The sequence below is a fragment of the Opisthocomus hoazin genome, chromosome 1 (genome assembly GCF_030867145.1).
Source record: "Opisthocomus hoazin isolate bOpiHoa1 chromosome 1, bOpiHoa1.hap1, whole genome shotgun sequence".
Classification (NCBI taxonomy): domain Eukaryota; kingdom Metazoa; phylum Chordata; class Aves; order Opisthocomiformes; family Opisthocomidae; genus Opisthocomus; species Opisthocomus hoazin.
The window spans coordinates 132,863,322-132,882,438 of record NC_134414.1 but is presented as its reverse complement, the minus strand read 5'-3'; the positions used below and the strand labels follow the sequence as shown (position 1 = coordinate 132,882,438).

General features: G+C 44.7%; 1 protein-coding gene across 1 annotated transcript; it reads right to left on the bottom strand.

Moving 5' to 3' along the window:
- Nucleotides 1-803: 803 nt before the first annotated feature.
- LOC104333932 (protein spire homolog 1) lies at nt 804-18,198 on the bottom strand. The gene is given in 17 exon segments (XM_075412707.1): nt 804-975; nt 2,146-2,288; nt 2,704-2,731; nt 3,538-3,602; nt 4,926-5,057; nt 6,237-6,388; nt 7,397-7,472; nt 8,827-8,954; nt 9,390-9,519; nt 9,998-10,066; nt 12,157-12,330; nt 12,332-12,358; nt 15,234-15,299; nt 15,587-15,712; nt 16,474-16,638; nt 17,132-17,163; nt 17,958-18,198. Coding segments are annotated over 17 exon segments (1,926 nt in total).
- Between the last annotated feature and the right edge of the window lie 919 nt (nt 18,199-19,117).

Below are 19,117 nucleotides of genomic sequence, written 5' to 3'. Positions count from 1 at the left end.
CCCATTTTTGGTTTTAACCACACAAAGAATCTACCAAAAGGCTCTTCATTTTTTTAGAACGTCATATATTGTAATAGTCCGGTTTAGCTTAGGGCAAAACTTAAGGCCAATAAGAAGAGCAAGAATCTCTCCAGAACAACAATCCACCCCTCAGGAGATGGCATTGCAATATACTAGGTTACTTCAGTGACAAGCCCAGGGAACTCTGGTGACAAAGCACAGAGAGCATACAGACAAAAACCAAACCAATATCTAGCTTCCTAAGCAAGCAGGCTGGGCAGGCTGCCTGCCAGCCATCGCTGCAGTGTTAAACTCACTGCTCTGATTTGTGTAAGTGCTTTTTAGTAAGATATCAGGAAGGCGTAAGTGTTTGCAAAATGCATGGTGCTGTGATCACATAACTGAGGGCTCCACTTTCCAAGCCTCTCAGGAACAATGGTTTTAGGTTAAGAGTTTCCCTGTACTCATTACGTAGGGCGAAGCCTGCTCAGCAATGAATGCAAACAGTCCCACAGAACGACGACAACTGCAGGTGCAAAGGAGGAAATGCTAGAGGCACAATAGTGCTTCAAGGTTTATTTTCCCCAAAGACACATAAAAGAATTAAAACAGTTCTAAAAAACCACAATGCTTTATTATACTTCACAATACATAAATACAAACTGTGCTTCCTGCTTGGACTAACCAGCAGGGAGGTCTTTTATTCAGGCCTTTATGTCAGTAGGTGCATAAAGCTGTTTCATTTACTTTAGGTACAGAACAAGTGAAAGGAGAAGTGTATGACAGAGTAATTCCAATTTTGTTCAAGGCCAGGACCTTCTCCTGAGAGGGATGCTCTGCTGTTGACTGGAAGCCATGTTCAACAGATACTGCTCACATCGCGTACAGATGTCTGCAGTCAGCCAGTCTGCCATGGTTCCTGTGTAACAGCACAGAGGCTGTGCTAGGCAACGGGGTTCCAAAATAACAGGTACACTGGAGTGAGAGAGGGGGAAACAAAAAAAGCCAGAAAGCTGACCCAGGTGTCTGTTAGAGGGTATGGTGCTCTTTCACCCTTCCCCCATGCATGATCCGACACTGCTAAGTGATGTAGCTAAATGCATGAGTTCACCAGAGCAGTCAGCTCCACTTAGGAAGGCTCTTAAGCGCCAGAGCAGCTTCATTTACTGACACCTTCTCTCTGTTGACAGTATGTCAGCTAAAGGGTTAATGGATATCTATGGTTGAGCCAAGGTTATGGCCGCCTCCTTACAGCATATGCTGTAGGATGGCTTTTTGCCCTCCTGAAGTATGGCAGTAATGCAGTCACTCAGACCGCTTCTGCAGCACCTGCATCATGAGCCAGACCAAACCACTGCCCCACAGAGTTAACTTCAGTAGTGAACACTGCCCCTGATTTTTGGCAGCTGAAGTGCAAGCCTTTGAACCAGAAACTGCTGTGACTATTTTGCCTGTATTAAAAGAATGGTTTCAGAAAGAAGAGATACCTGTTCCCTCAGTAGAATATATAACTGATTTGGAAAGAAGCGAACAGATAATGTATGTTTCCAGTCCTAGATATTGCACTTATACCCCCAAGGTCTGTCGTTTCCACCCAGAACTGTTAAAAGCCCTTTTTGAAGCAGTTCCCTTTCTGGGGACAAAAAAGAAAGGGCGTCTGTATGTGTTTGGAGGGACTGAGAAACCATTCGTGGCACTACTCTTCAGTCAGTTATACCTAAGACCGCTAGTATATCTCATATCTAGGTATAAAGGGGCTACTCCTATGTTGTAGTGACAGACCCCCAGCTGTGGGGGACAATGTAATGGGGTCTAGAAATTTTCATACAAATGGAGCTGTCGCAAGGAACCTTCTACATCTGCACTAATATCAACACTTCTGAAACCATGTCTGAAACCTTATACCTAAAAAGCAAAATGGATTTCAGAGCACCTACACATCCTCCCTTTTGGTCATCTAAAATCCACAATACTTCCAGAGAACTGTAGAATGGTTAGTCCAGTGGCTAAACCAGTCATTCAGCATAACATTCAGCTGACCAGCACGCTATCGCATTCTGTTGTCTGCATGTTTGTAGGCTGGCATATACAAATAACTGGTAACACCTTTCAAGTTAAAGACAGAACATCCCTGTCCCAACTTACCTAAAACACTCCCAGTGCTCTATTTCATGCAGCAGCTCTGAGCTCTTCTGCTCTTGAGTAGCTGGGTCCTCCTCTCTGGAGAGTCTCAAAAGTTTTAAGAACTGAAGTGGAAGATGTACACACATTCTGAAGGGCATGGACATCTAGAATCGCAACACAAGTCACCTGAGTTCTCAGGGAAACAAATCCTCCTTCTTAGCAGGAAAATTTGCATGGCATGCAGTTGATTTACTGGTACACTTAGAAGACAGACATTAATGCAGTGAACTTCCTGACCCTTGTATAAATAGAGCACGGAGTTACCCCAACCACTTTACACAGGATGAAAGAAAGAGTAACAAGAGAGGGTTTTTTTAGACAAGTATGACAAGAGATGCCTGCGGCACCCTGACTGCTCTTGCACCTTGTAATATTCCCTCTTCTCTTTTCTAAGAAAGAAGCTAAAGGGTAGATTTGAGGTATCAGTGGGATGAAGCAAAGCTTCTTATGATGAGGTGAGGTGCAGGGAAAACAGAAAATGTACAAAACCCAATATGCTGTTGTAAAGACTAGACTTGCCTTTATGCAGCAGTCACAGCAGACAACACTATGAGAAAAAGATTCCCAGCATTATCATTTGAGTAAAGTTCAGCAGATACCAATGCTGCAGCTAAGGGTGACTTTCCCAAGTCTTAATGTGTGACTGTGGTATAATCACTTGATAGCAAAATGAGCAAGCTTAGAACTCCCCTGTTCAGTTTTCCAGCCCTCCTTTTTATCCTAGATTAAATCATCTGAAATATGTCAGTATCCATAGCTTGAAGGCTTTATCTGCAAGTGTCCATTACTTTTCACCCAGCGCTAGCACCAGACAGTTACTCAATTCCCAGTGGTTATTCACTTGTTGCTTGTAATCAATTCAGTTAAGTGAGCCTTAACAAGCCTGAAGTTTGTCTCTTCCCCTTCCATGAACAGAAAACCTTTGACAAATAAGTGGATACAAGTAGTTCCAACTCCTTTCCCAGTCACAGGATCAGAAGTTCACTTTTTCAGTCCTCAACAGAAGGTTCTGGTGAAGAGCCCCTCCCAGAACCTGCTCAAGCCCTTGACTGAAGTTAAATCAAACCTTTCGAGCAAAATGCAGAGAGTGATCTCAGAGAAACTGAATCTAATACTTGCACAGTAAATTTGGTTATTGCTAGCTTAACACTTAGAGTTAAAACTGAGATACGAAGTTTTGCCACATGCTCTGCAGCTGTAGACACTTCAGCCTGGCTTGTGCAGTAAGGCAAAACTGAAGGGCTCAGCAACCTGTTCCTATCCAGTACTGCAACTGTTTGAATACCGAGTATTTTCAGCACTGTTCTTTCACTCTTTTCTCCCTCCTCATTCAGTCCTTTTGTACCAGCTCACCTGCTGCAGAGGTAACAGCTGTAAGGCCACTTAAGAAACATCTGCTTATGGCAGCTGAAACAGATCTGTGGAAAGGAAAGTTACTTGTGAATGCCAATGGGAAATATCATTGTACCAACACTATCCACTGCCTGCCAAAGAGCAAGCACATAAACCAACCTTCTAAAGGCTTTAGATCCACCTACAATAACAGAGGTCCAATAAAGGATAGCAAGGACACAGGAATTAAAAGCTAAAAAGGCAAAAAAAAAAAAAAATCTCACTTGTAGGCCAATGTTTTTATGATGCAGAGGTTTGGGGCAGCTGCCAGACAACAGGAGTTTAAAAAAAGGCTCTTGAGCAAACAATAGCTGCATTGTGCAAGAGTGTAACAGTAGCTAGTTAAGGGAGCAGGAAGAAGAGAGGCATTCTTTGAGGTAGACTGCAACAATCCCAAAGAGATTAAGTCAAGGCAAATTTGAGTCCAATCCTGAAGCAAAAAATGAGTCATAAGGAAGCTGATGAGTCGCTTGAACTTTATAAAAAAGAACACATTCATGCACAGCTGGCAGTCAGAAGTGATATTATCTTGAGAAGCAGAGCTTGAGAAAGCTAAAACAATTTCAGCAGCAAGAACACAAAAAGGGTAAGAGAGCCATTTTAGAATTGGCAGAGAGCAGGCAAGTTAAAGCAGGGCTGTTAAGTAAGGTGAGAAGAAAACAAGGATTCAGTCTCAGGAGCATCAGACAGATCGTGGCAGTAGCACAGCTCTTAGTAGCACCCTTTGGCTCTGCTAAACAAGCGAGGGCAAGCAGGTGACCCCTAAGCCAAGTAGCACAGACTTCCTCACATCTGTGTTGCAAAGAGCTTGCACTCAAGACGTCTGCTCCAGAGGGGCTGGCTGCAACAGCCCCTCTAAAGGAGACCTGGTGAATAAGCCAGCAGTTAAGCAGAGCGGTCAGCCAGCAGTCCTGTGCTGCAGGTGATGCCCTGTCCCCCTCATCTCCCCGACCTTTGTGTCCACTCAGCAAGGTGGTTTGAGTCAGCACAGTTCAGGTGTGGGAGCCTGAGTTAAGAGCCTTTGTTTCACTGTTTAGCAGTACCAAATCCCAATTAATTTGTGATTTCAGAGCTGGCCAGTCATGGCAGTCAGCTCTCCTAGAGTGGAAACAACAGACAAGATGTATCAAGCAAAGGCTTGGTTACTTTCTAGGCAACTTGCACAACTTAAGCTTGATCAGAAGCCATCACCACACAAGTATTAAAAGATTTTTACAGCCTAGGGTCAAACTCAGATCAGCTGTATGAACAGGATAAGTTGAGGCAGAGAACACCTCAGCATTTCAGCATGGATGGCCATGAAGCCAGCCAGCTCAAGGACAGCACAAAGACAAAGAGAGGAAACATACCTTTGCTCTCAGAAAGGCGCCATCACTACCTCCTTGGAAGAAGCCTTGCCCTTCCAGCACCATCATTGCATACCTGGTTCCAATCAGCTCAGCAATGGTTGGTGATGACCACTTCGCAGGAAAGGGACAGTCCTATCCAAAGACAGAAGGTAAGCATCAGGGAAAGCTGAAGGAAGCAGATATTTGGGGAGGTCATCCTCAAAACTGGGTCCCAAAAGGCTCAAGAGCATTTGTCCCCCAGACTCAGTTCTGCCAGTGATGGGGAGTACCAGTTGACTCTTTGACAATACTAGCACAGAAACTACTACAAGGGTTTTAGTGGTTGCTATAGTTTCCAGGCAGCTTCCTGACACCTCATTAGGGAAGCAGGACCCTTGGTCACAGTAGTTAACATCATCTTCAGTGCCAGTCTCTGGGGAATTCTACCCTTTGGCACAGACCACAGCACAGACAGCACCCTGGTCCCTCCTCAGTACAGGATCCCTTTCCACAGCACATCACTCTCTTCAGATCTCTTTCCCAGGACCCACTGGCCCCACACAAATGGTAGCTATGTTCTGGTGGTTGAGCAGAGGAGACAACAGCGCTTTTATCCCCGAGGTGGGGAGCCCAACCCACCTGCATGCCCCACCACACTGCTGAACAAAGAGGCCACACAGAGTTATGGTCAGTTTAGAGAGTTGCCAGGGGTGGGGCAGGGAGGGATGCAGAAGGAAAGGAGGTGGCAAGGGCACAGCACACCTTGTCAGGGCAGAACACGGCGAGGCCATGATTCAGAAGGTTGCAAAAAAGCACACAAAACCCAGCACTGCTCCCCCAACAGTTATTTAGAGCCTGATGACTTCAGTACCACATACATTTAAAAGTCACTGATGCTGTGCTATCTCCATTTTGTCAACCACTTGTACCCTTGATTGCAGTTTAAAGTATGTTTGTGAATTTATCAGAATCTAGAAAGAATGAGGGGACTAGAAGAAAGCGGGACAGTCCCACTGCCAACTACAGTCTGCTCGAGGAAGCCCTGACAGACACTTTCAAATAATGCAATGGTATTTTTCTCTTCTTGTATGAGGAACAACTTTATTTCATATCATTCAAACTGGGGAGCCTCCACAAGGACACTACAGCATCTAGTCTCCTCTTAAGCTATCTCGAAGGAAAGAATAATATCCCAACTTAAGATCAGTATACAATATGGCCTAAGATAAAAACCATAGAACATGCTTACTGCTTGCATGAGGACCAAGGTACAAGCTCTGGTCATTACCAGATGTATCAGACCAGGCTTGCTAGCTGACATGCTGAACTTACAAGTTCCTTGCTTTGAAGGCCTCTCTCTAAAGATCTGGACCTTCTTCTGTAAGGAGGCAGTTGCTTTTGGCCAGCATTCAGGAAACCATTAGGTTTAATGTCTCCTAGTGTGGGTGCACTCATGGGAGGATATGTGCAATTTGCAGCGAGACCTGGATAGGAAGAGAGAGTTTTAGGGTGCAGAAAACCAACTGGCATCTTCTAAGTAATCACCCCAAAAGCTGAACACTCAAGAGCACTACACTGCCTCTGAAGGTAGCAAGGCTTACATCTCTCCCCCTCAAACCCCACCAGCTCAGATCACAGAAAGCAGAGGTTACATTAATTATGCTTTTCAGTAGGCAGTGATGAGGCTTCATTAGCACCATTTAGTTCAAGAAAATCAAGTGGTGCACAGAATCACGGAATGGTAGGGGTTGGAAGGGACCTCTGTGGGTCATCTAGTCCAACCCTCCTGTCAAAGCAGGGTCACCTACAGCAGGCTGCACAGGACCTTGTCCAGGCGGGTCTTGAATATCTCCAGAGAAGGAGACTCCACCACCTCCCCGGGCAGCCTGTTCCAGTTCTCCGTCACCCTCAGAGGGAAGAAGTTCTTCCTCATGTTCAGACGGAACTTCCTGTGCCTCAGTTTGTGCCCATTGTCCCTTGTCCTGTCGCTGGGCACCACTGAAGAGTCTGGCCCCATCCTCCTGACACCCACCCTTGAGATATTTGTAAGCATTTATTAGGTCCCCTCGCAGCCTTCTCTTCTTCAGGCTGAACAAGCCCAGCTCCCTCAGCCTCTCCTCGTAGGAGAGATGCTCCAGTCCCCTCACCATCCTCGTAGCCCTCCTCTGGACCCTTTCCAGTAGCACTTTCTACTTCAACATTCAAAACACTCATTTAGCTTTTACTGTGAATTCCAGTTAGGCCTTTGGGGTCATGCCATCAATGTTTTGAAGCTGCAGGAGCTATACAAGCTTCAGTCAACTGCAGAGGAATGGTTTTCTAAGGGCATGTCCCCAGACTCATTACACAGTGTTGGAGCTTCTCCTGTACAGTGTCTTCAGGTGGCCAAAGAGAAAGTGTACAGTGAACCCAACCTAAGCCTTTGGGAACCCAGCAGGCCACCAACTGTATTTTGTCACCTGGTTTAGATGCACAGCTAGAAGTACACTGACCTGTGCTGTTGCAGGATGCTACTGATGACCTGGTTGAGGCAAGCCAGGTGCTGGAAGGCAGCTTGGGAGTGGTTTCCTGTAGACCAGAGGACAGGATATTCTTAAGCTGCATACAAGAGACACCAAGCCCACTTCCTCAGAAGTGCTGCTGCTAAACAAAACCCAGGATACCCAGGACTGACCAGAAATGTTCAAAGCTCAGCGAAAAGTGGAGCAGAGAGAGAAATCAATGTGGTATATTTAGCAACTTTATATTCCAAAATGTAATACCAAGTTAATTCCCCTCACAACCAGGAAGCTCCATCCAAGCTAGTGAAATTTCAAATTCATCTGTTCTCTCTCACTCAAGTTCAATGCAGATACTAGTCCCAAAGTTTCATCTGTTCAGGAACCAACTTCACAAAATCCTCCCTATACAGCTATCAGAGTATATTGGAACCATTTTTTTTGCTCCAGTTCACATGCAGCAACACTGGAAAACAGTTCAAGAGACTGTGCCCCGCTAACCCAACTCAAACTCAGTGCTGTATCTGAATAGCATTGTTTCTAGCTTCTCTAGAAATGCAGAAAATAAAATTCATCTTATTAGTCTCCATATGAAGGCCCTTCTAGTTTAGCAATAACACATCAACCACAGGGTTCTCAAATGCTGAACATTCCTACAAGTAGCACAGACTTGTGCAAATATAGCTAAGATTTTCTGCTTTCATTAATTCATATCCGTTTTCCTCAGTTAAGCAACTGCATTTCAGACAGAAATGTTTACAGAAAACAGATTCCTGTTTGTATGCCAGCGCATCTGTGCTAGACATGATGTGTTAGGGCTTAAGTTCTGTTCCACAGAATGTCTGAATATGCTCAGACTGAATCCCAGAACCAAGCAGTCAAGCTTCTCATGATCAAGCCAGGGCTTAAAGAACCGAAAGACTACATAGCATGGTTTATTGAAGAACGGTGCTCCCAAAATTGCTCCACAGGCAGAAGAATGGGAATTCACTTGTAAGGTTGCTTCCTCAAAATAAATCATTCAGTTTTCCTTCCGCAAGCTCACATACCACATGAAATGCAAACACATCAATACATATAGCATCAAATGCCTCACTGTGAGGTAAGAGCAGGAATAGTTTTGGCCCATACTGGCAAAACTCCTATGCATATTAAAACTTCTGCAAGATCTAGTTTTAAGAGACAAGAGCAGACCTTGTTTCTACAGGCTGCAGTCATGCCACAAAAGGCAGTGTTTAAATATGGTATGGACTTATGCACAGGAAAGGACTTCAGTGAACCTAATAGTACCACATTCGTTCATGTTTGAGAGACAAGATTGCCCACACTAGGATTTGAACCTGATGTTCCAGGATACATCTGTGTCCAGATCTAATGCCTGTAATACTTGTGCCTCTCCAGTGTCCTTTCATTTAAAGCCATACCTGAACTCCTGATTGCAGCTGCTGTGTTGCAGGGTTGACAATTTTAAACTCAGTACTGGCATCTTGCAGAGTTAAGAAACTATCACTTGGAGATTTCAAGGCAATATTATTTGGTGTCACGAGCATTTCTGCAGGAGAGAGGGGGAACAAAAAACCCCCCATGCACAGACAAGATAAGACATTGTGCTGCAACAAGAAAATGACAAACTTGATATCCACACAACAGAAACTGAGATTTGGCTAGACTTCGTCCTGGTAGTTACATAGTTTTAGGTGATGGTCAAATCCTGTTCTCCCACTTAGTGGACAGACAAATTTGAACATCCACAAAAAAAGGGTAAGTTGAAACATCTTTTGAGTCTTAATAAGCCACAAAAGGATTTTCTAGAAAGAATTATTTTTATGCCATACCACCTCTATCACACAAAATTTGTGTTGCCACCTCCCTTGCATTATACATTCTATGGAAAAGATAAGTGGGCTTTCATTTCAAAGGCCACCTATTATTTTTAGTCAACGCTGACTTCACTTGCATGCTTGATAGGTCACTTTGTAACAGGTACCTTTGGGCCTGCTCCCATTTTCCCTTGCTGCTGCTGACCGAAGCTTCTGCGGTTGCTTTATTTGTGCCATGAGCTGTTCATGTGGGCTGGACTCCCATGGCACATGCTCTTTCAGCTTCCTCTCCAGCACCTGTGGGCAAAGCATAGCACCAGAAAGAGCCAGTGGACAGAGCAAGGAGACCAGCGGTGACAAAACTACTCCTTCAGCAATGGCACTGCTTTACAAGTGCCTCTCACTCAAGAGGGCACTGCACCCAGCAACGAGACACACATGAGAGAACCTTTAGATCATGCATAGTAGAATACTTTCGCAACTCTCAAATTTGAAACTGAGAACTCCAGGAGTACTTTCAGGACCACAAAATGCTCCAAGTGGAGGAAGTAGGGAGTAAGAGGATCATCTTTCTCCTATGAAGATGTCACCTTCCATTTTCCTATCCCCACGTTTTGACAGAAGGATCTACCCAAAAGTTAAGTATGGTTAATATATCCCCCTCCCAAATCCAAACCAGAAGCTAAGACATTAGCTCTATATTCCTAGAAACTGTCCTGTCAGCTCCAGAATCATCCTGTTTTGCTGTCATTAGATGCAGAACCAGGTCACCTACAGGCTTTAGAAGAGGCTTGGGAGCAGCTACCTCAACTTTGGGGGTCCTTTGTGTTTGCTCGATGATCACCTGAAAGAGCAGAAATGATGCTTAAGCAATAGTTCTTCCTCTACTCCTGGTACACCCTCCCATTCAGTGGCACAGTGAATGACCTAAGTCAGGAATTGGAGAGGTGGGGAAATCACCGCAAACCTGAGTTGGGAAGTGTAGAATGATGTAGTTTACTTGCGTGAGTTTTTGGTAGAGACAGATTTGCCTGTGGCAAACTAGAGGCAATCAGAAATGCTGCACAGCCCTTTGAGGCTTGCACAAGAAGCATACAGCCTTCTCACCACAGCAGCTCATGAGCTGCTCTAAGCCACTGGAAAACATCGTACTCAGATTTTAATGCCAGAAGTGATTCTGATAAGTGCCATGGTCACACCACATTCATCAGTGAGAACTCAGCTCCAGGGACGAAAGTGATTGAATGGGTTAACAAGGCTGTAACTAAAGAACTGTAGCACCAGGCAGCTGTACCCATAAGCTAGAGTCCCAGAGACTGGCTTACAGCCCTACACAAACTACGAACAACAGCAAGATAGAATTGCAGGGCCGGTATTCATGTGACACAGACTGTCTTCCTCATCGAGCCCTGTGCTTGCTGCATAGGGGAGAACTGACAAAAAAGTAAAGTTGCACATGCATGTCTTTAGGTGCCTCATTCACTTATTCTTACTTTGAGGCTGTGCCATTTACTGTCCCTGTGTGTACAACTTCAGAACGCGTAGGAGTGCAGGTAGAGCAACACTACAGCTTCCCACACTAGCTGTGCTTTCATGCATTTGCAAATTAGACCGCTGTTTGCTAGAGAAGCTTTAAAATACTTTTGCTCATGGGGAGATCCTCGTTTAAGAGCCCTCACAAAGACCTGAGTAGCACTCTGTGCTTTCTTCTAGCATTTCTGACTACTGCTCTTCAAACACCTTTGTTGTTCTCATAGACCACAGAAAAAAATTTTTAAAAAGGAAGAAAAAAATAAAATCAAGACCCAGTTCATCCTGCCACCTTGAGTTATGGTTCTGTACTGCACAGTGCATTGATACACAGTACCTTGCTAGGAACACAGGTAGTTATGACATATTGTCTTCTTTCCACTACTATTCATTTATACATCAATTAAGACATCATCTCCAGAGAAATGTCATAGCCTTATCTGAAGGCTGAAGCCACAGTCAAGACTAGCAAGAGCTGGGGTTTTATAGAGGTGCATGGCTTAGCTGAGGCTTTTAAACCCCCTGCACTCTAGCAGCACCAACAAAGAGAAAAAAAGCTGATGTCTAGCATGGTATGCAAAGTTTTCACTTTTTAAACTATCACTCTTTATTACAAGTGGAGTTGTGTCTCATCTTCTGCCAAGACATCTCTTTGCAAAGCACGCCAATGCCACAAAGCCTTATGCCAATGTTTTAGATCTGCTCATCATTCCCAGCTCAAGCTGCAGCAAGCGAACAGCATCACAAGCCTTTAGAGACATCCTAGACATTTTTGTATCTGGGCATCTTCACCAACCATCCACACTGTTGGAAGTCCCTACCACTTGAGTGAGCACAGCAGCTGCCTCTGGAAGGGGCTCAGTGTTTTTTACCCTGACTAAACACCTGCAGTAGCTCATGTACACTGCCTAGAGACCTCTGCCTGAGGCTGAGCAAAAGACTCGCTCCAAAGTGCTTTTGCACTTGCACATATCCCATAACATCCAGGAAAGCAAAGAAACTAGTGAGATGCCAGGCACAGCTCAGCTCAAGCAGCCTGGGAGGACACAAGCGTCCAAGGTGGAAAGCACACGCAGACAAGCGTCTGATTCATGAAACTGTTGTGTGCAAGGCAGTGAAATTGCTCCAGGGAAGGGAGTGGATGACCCCTGGAGGGAGAAAAAGTTTACCACCCAGCTTCATGAAAGCGTGGCTACCTCTGACTTAAAAAGTTACTGGAAATTAAGCACTTCGGTGGACAAACAGGGTAATCTAACATTGACCTGCAGCTGAGAGGGAGACCCAGACACTTCTGGACTTGGAAGTACCTTTGAGAAAGGCAGGCTTTTGGAGACGAGGTCTCGACAAATACTGCTTAGAAATGAGATACAGCAAGTGGTTTCAAAGTTAACCCTAGTCACTCACCTTCCGAAGGGTGTACCTCTTGTGCTGAATGTCATCCAAAAGTAATTCATAGGGAGAGCAGATACGTTTCTTTGGAGGCGCGTGACACTGTGGTTGCTCAGTGGTCTTGCGTAGCCTCACGCCATTCTGCAGTTCATGGATGACACTGGGCCACAGGGATGCCTTGGAGAAAGAAACCAGTAAGGGCCAAGTCAACAGCTGGCTAGAATTCACAGAGCAGCATTCCCTCCCTCCGTGTAACAGGGCACACTTGGAAACTGAAGTAATTCAGAAACACAGAAGCGTGTCCTTGACACCCCCTTCAACTCACTTCCAGATCAGGACACAGTACCAGAGCAGAGAATTGCTTCTCTTCGCAGAACTTAATTTACAGCGAGGCATCTGGGAGCTGGTTCACCAGGCTCATTCCCAAATCTTGTCATTAACTTTATGAATGTACTTCAGCAAAACACAGCTTCTGCTTCCAGGCAGCTAGACCCATTTTCTCAAATACCTACTTCCTGCAAGTGCTCCAGGTGCCAGAGTTTTTTCATATTATTGGATCCTAGGAAACATTAGGAATGAAATCCCAAATCTTACCACTAAAATCCTCTGACCTTTCAGAAACCGAGAGTTGAAGGGACCACAGACAAAAGAGGAAGACAAGCGGAAAGGGATCTCATACTTTAACCTTCACAGCAGCATAGGTTGTCAGTTTCAGCCTGGAGATGCAAGCTGATAACTCTGACATTTGCTCATCCTGTTCCTGTATTAATATTGGAGGATGCTCAGGCACGCAGTATAACCCAACAAAAGTTAAAGACAGGAAAAAAAATAATCAACTCAATAGCATGTTTAGACAACATTGTAATGGAAGTGCTAAGTCAACAGCTTATCTGGATCCCAAAGGCAAATTGAGTAAGAACAAGTGATTGTATTATAAACAGTGAAAGGGAAGCAAAACATTTTAGAAAACTGCCTCAGAACAAAGTTTCTGACTCAAACTCCTCTCCCTTTTCCACTTACAGTATGAAGCATCTCCTCTCAACTTATCCCTTCAGATATCTTGGTATAATATTAGAAGAGTCTTATTCAAGCTATGACTGATGGCTGCCTTCAGGAAGACAGATTTTTTTGTTGGATTGTTTTAGCCTGGCTTTGGTACAGTCATACCTCGACTCCAGAGAACTAGAACTGTCAAGAGTGACCATATACTAGCCATATGTCCTAGGCTATATTTATTATTGTGTAAGAGAACACACAAACGTCTCTGGGCAATATTGATCAGCATTAGAGACCTTTGAAATAATATCCTGAGCCATTTGTACTTTCTAGAGTTGTGTTTCACATGGTGACAGAACTTCACTGAAAGATATGACTTGAAGAGAGACTTCTGTACTGTAATATTGCCCCATTAGTTTTGGGACAAGAATTGCCTTCAGCTGGCCATTTCAGAGCAACTTGTATACCCAAAACATTTTTCAGATGTAGTGACATCATTATCACTCATACTTTTCTTTCCTTACTGACCTGGATCACTGCAATTACTCTACTTGGGCCATCCCACATATTGTCAATCTCCACATAAACTTTGCACACCTGTGCAATACAACACAAAATGCCACAATACTCCAAACACATTGAATTCAGTTCAGCAGATGAGTGGTAAGACAGCTGTGTTCCTAAGAGGTCTCACTGCTTAGATTTCAAGGTGAAGATTGTCTTGTGACATGTACGGATAAGCTCTGCTGAAACCCTGCATGCTACCAGGCTGCGGTCTGCTTCAGAAGGCCTGTTTTGTGGCATCAACATGAAAAAGTGCAGACCGTAGAGGGTATTAGCTGCTTGGCACCACTCAAGGCATCAGCTCTAATCTGTGGGATCCAGTGAAGTTGGAATCCTGGTTATTTTAAACTAAAAAGTTTGTCAGAGCAATGCAATCAACTGGCGCTTAGGGACTTGGAAACTAGAGGCAGAGGACTTGCAACAGACATCCTGCTCTTGGAATTCATGTCTCCTGAAGGAGCAGAGGCCAAATACACTGGCCTTCAGGCCACACAGCAAAGCCCATGTATTTATTCATGTATTCCCTGCAGAAAAGAGCTATAGCAGTTGATGAGTTTGTGGTTTGAGATAGCTTGCCAGTTTATTTTAATAGATCACAAAATTGAGAATATGCCCAAACACACATTTCACAAACATTTTCATACGAATAGTTTGAGCACGCTTCAAAGCAAGTGCTATTTAGACAAAGGGAGCGAGTCCACAAGTCTCTTGGGGCTTGCCGTTTGTCTCCGCAGACTCCAGACTACAGTGCATTTGTTTATGCTGGGCAGAGCTCCAGCCTGAAGAGCTATTTGTTTTCTGATTGAGCCCTGACAGTGTAGGGCCTTGAAAAGAACAAAATAAGTTGCTTTCTCTGCCCCAAACACAGTCCAAGATCTATGGAAGGACAGAATGGAAAGACAAGAAAGGCAGTGAGCAGAAGGTAGGAGCTACATCTCCAACCTCACCCTCCTTCAGCCCTTTGTTTGAGCTGCCGGAGCTGCACAGCCACAAAGATGGACAGAGCTACTGGCCTTCAGTCCCCTCCAGCCCTGAACCAGCACAGACTCTGCATAGTAAGAGTGAACTAGTCCCCCCCAGTACTACCACCAACAGAACAGTTTTCTGGGAGTTTTCAGTCCACATACAAGAAAGGAGCAGATTACTTTTGGCAGGTGTCAGCTCCTGCCAAGAGCTGGTGTTTGGGGCTCATTTGCAGGAAGAAACAGCCTGAGTAATTACTTGTGGACACTTACTCCAAAGACTGCCTCCAGCTTTGTTTTTAGAAGTGGTTTAAGTTGAACCACAAAGACAATCTTTGTGTAGAATAAATGTCCACATGAGGTTAACACATGAAATAGTTTAACTTCAGGTTCACTCCTCCACTTGTTTTGCAGACAAGTCTTTAACTACATGAGCTCTGGAACAACCTAAGAAGTTTCATTTGTGTTCAAGCTCTACTTCTCACAGAAGAGTCAACAGAAAGCCTCAGAGAGCCAAGGTAGACAAAAAAAAAACCCAACCTGCCATAATGAAGGAATTAAATCTCTTACCGAGCGTTTTTCCTTCTTCTGAAGGGGATTTCCCACCAAATCTTCCACATCCATTTTTCTCAGACTCTGAGAAGCAAGCACATGAGGTCATTACCTTGCAATGTTCAGTGATTTCCTATCTATCCAGTATAAATTACTAATGTTAATCTGAAAAGCCTAGAAGCCCCAAACACCCACGCTTTCAAAAGCTACAATAAATAACTAATATGGTGCAGGAACAGTAGCCTTTCACATCATGAAAGCAGATCTTCAGCTAGGTACTCCATTTCTAGTGCAATGGGAAGGTTACTTTAGAACTAGGTGAATGTGTGAAGGTAGAAGGAATAGCAGCTAAGGGGCGATCCCAGATGTACCTCTTTGGAGGTCTGGATGATGGCCACAAGCTTCTGAAGTTCCATATATTCAGTAAACAGACTTCTACAGGTCATTTCGTAATGGCTGGTAGCCTCAGAAGGCCTGGACAAATGCTCCTCACAGGCCTGAAAGAAGTGCAGCTATTTAAAAAAGATCTTGAAATGAAAAAAAACTGGTAGGATAGAATAAAGCAAGATTCCTTTTCCTCAATCCACAGTTAAAAAACATCTTCCTCATAGTCTCTTTTTATCTTTTTTTTTTTTCTCCTATTGCAGATGCAGAGGAACAAAGAAGCAAGATGTCCAGTCTTATAAGAACAGTAACGTAAGTAGCTGTGTAATTTATCTAGCTTGTTCTCCTTAAGCTGTGCTTTGAAATAAGTACCTGGAAGGGGAATCCTCCAGTGCAGACAAAGCACAAAAAACCACAGCAGGTGGTCACTTGTCTTGTTCTTTTTCCCTACCCTGATTAGACTGAGGGATGAGAAATTTCTCATACCTTTAAATTATGGTTGAGAGGAAAATATTTGTTTGAGCTGACACAATCAAAGCCCAGCTCTTGCAGAAACTGCATACTATGGACAAGTGACATTTTTCAATAGCCATAGTCTTCTAGGTATCGGATGTGGACAGTATGTACAGGACTTGGTAGACACAGCTGTGCAAGAGCCATGTTCAGTCTTCCCTCTTAATTCTTTTCCATAGGCACTTGCATGCACCTAAGATGGTTTTGCCTTTTCCCTCTGATGGGAGAGCCCCATGCTCCCTCTGTGTCCTCCAACAAGCTACCCAGCTTTTTCCCAGAAATGGTCTTGCCCCTTGGTTAACAGCATTGTTGCATCAGCTCCTCTAAAGCTGCTAAATTTACTAAGTGGGAAGAAGGAAACCTTGATAACATCCTGCAGGGTGACTGCTGGTTTCATTGCCTCATCATCCAGTTTCAACATGTGGCACAGCAGCTTCTCCAAAGGATCACTCAGTTCTCGCTCCACTTGGCTGTCGATTCCCCAGTCCAGGGCTTCATAGATCACGACTCCCAAGTACTCCAGCAGCTGCAGACAGAGACCAAGGAAGTAGTGCAGCACAAAGCATTGTGGAGAACTTCACAGCTCTCACCTCCCAGCCATGCACATACCCTCCACTGCCCCTCAGGGCTTAGCACACCTCTCAGGATGAGAAGGATGCAAAAGGAAGCTAGATGCTCATCAGGTAGCCCGAGATAGTCCCTAAATAAACAGTTTTAAGATTTTTAAATGGCCTTATCTAGCACCTCTAAGTCATCTGTTATTAAGAGACAATGACTGTGGGCTATTCCACAGTAAGCAGCATCTGTGCACATTGTTTCCCAGTCCCATTGTCTTACTTGAGTTCAGTCCTAGCATTTTGTTTCATTTTCCAGATTGCAGGGGACAGAGTCACTCTCACAGGCCACAGCAAATATAAGCACTTTGATAGTTTCCAAAGACGTCTGCATCTCCTGAGCTGGCCTTCTACTACAGCAGAATTGTATATGCACACAAAATGAAGGTGAAGACACAGGCTTACCTTGTCCTCTGACTGCTGAATGCTGCCAACATCTGAAAGGGAAAAAAGAGGGGAGGGAGAAAAAGGTAACTGCATAGAGATTGATAAACAGCTTTTAGAATCCCTGTATAGAGGGAGAAATCAGAAGAATTCTTGGTAATAAGGAAAGAAAACCCTCTGGTTAAGGTCGGTCCCACCTGGGGAAAATAGGCCTGTATTTGGGGACTCCTGGAAAGCAACACAGGATTCTCTGCTTATTGGGAGCATTAGCCCCAGACTAACTGGTGCTGAGTAGTTTTGCTGTTTGCTCATAGATACCTAACTACAAGGAAGGCACTGGATCTTTGTTGTCATTCTTTATTAACTGCTCTTGTCCCTGAAGAGTTTGCCTAGCACTGACCTCTGCAGCAGTGCAACCAAGCAGTGCATAAAAGCAGCTCGTTGCCCCGGCTGGCTACACATAGCAACAAAATAGGGAAACTGTCAATCATAGATCTGTCATGAGAGTTACTATAACAAAGAAACCATACATTGGAACATATAATAAAGCCTCAGACTATTTATTTCAAATAACATAAGTGGTAACAAACTTCCATTCTAGCTATTCCCTAGAACCAAACTACTTGCTACAGCACTATGAGAAAAATTAGTATGCCGTACATCTCTATTGCCACTCATCTACAGCCCTTTGAAATGAAGTATAGGCAGCAGAACAGCTTCATGAGAACATACAGAGAAAAGAGAGGGAAAAAATAAAAGCAGGGAAAAAAAGCCTCCCCATTTTGTCCCCATGTTACAGCCTGTTATAGGAATAGCCCTTAGCATCCACAGCTACCTACGCTCTTACCGGACTTGTGGTACGCCTTGAAGGAAGCAGTACCATCAGCATGGATAAAGATGCTTCCAGGACCTTTTATGAATACAGAATAGAGCGGTGGACACAGCCCCTGAGCCAGCTGCTCCATTTTATGGCAACACTGAAAGCATATAGCCCAGGCTTGCTCCTCGCTTATAGGATGTTCAAAACACCTTAGTATCTCAGCTAGAGAGACCTTCGTGACCCCCTGCTCACACTGTGGAGACTCCATTTTCACCTTCACTTCTCATCTCCACTCTCAGCCTAGGAAGCCAACACCCCCCCCTTTCCAGGACAGGCAAGTGCTGTTAGCAGCCTTTTATCAGTTCTGCCTCCTGGTTTGCTCTCATCTTTCTTCCCTACAGGTGTGATCATTAATGCCAATTTTGCTCTATGTTTTTAAAGGGACACCACTTTCATCTGTACAAGACTCCTTGAAAGAAAACAGAAAGTATACAACAAAATGGAATCTAAAGAGAAGATAAGGATGTACAAAAATCATGTTCCATTTAACTCCATTGTTTATAACAAATACATTAATTTGAATTACCAATATTGGCAGGTAAGAAAAGAGTACATCCAACTTCAGGCAGAGAAGGAAGGAGGCAGGAAATAATGTCTTAGGGGAGAAGAACTCACAGAAGCCCACAAAATTCAGTCTGTTTGATGGGAAACTATTCTGGAAGCACGAATATGTTACAGCAATCAGCTCCACGGGGCAACTGCACCCATCCCAAGCCCCACTCCTGCCTGGCCTTGACCCTTTAGCCCTGCCACAGGAAACCCCAACCGCTGGGGCTAGGCGCAGTGTACGCAGCGACCGGGCAGGCCGGGTGGGCACCGGGGGTAAGCGCAGCAAGGCCCTTCGGCCGGGTGGGGGGCGGGTAATGTGGGGCATGTGTGGGAGCGTGTTGGCAGAGGGCAGCTGCGTGGCTTGTGACCAGGTCAGAACTGTGACCAGCTGCCGTGCTGGCTCCCAACAGCCCGGACACCCCAAGCAGACACCGAAGAACGGCGAGGTTCAAGAAGTGCGAACAACGCTCATCATTTGTGTTTCTGTCCCTTCTCACTTCGGGCATTTCGGGAGGGCAGCATGGCAAGGCCAGCACAGGGCGCCTCGGCCTCACCCGACCCTGCGGCGGGGGCTCACG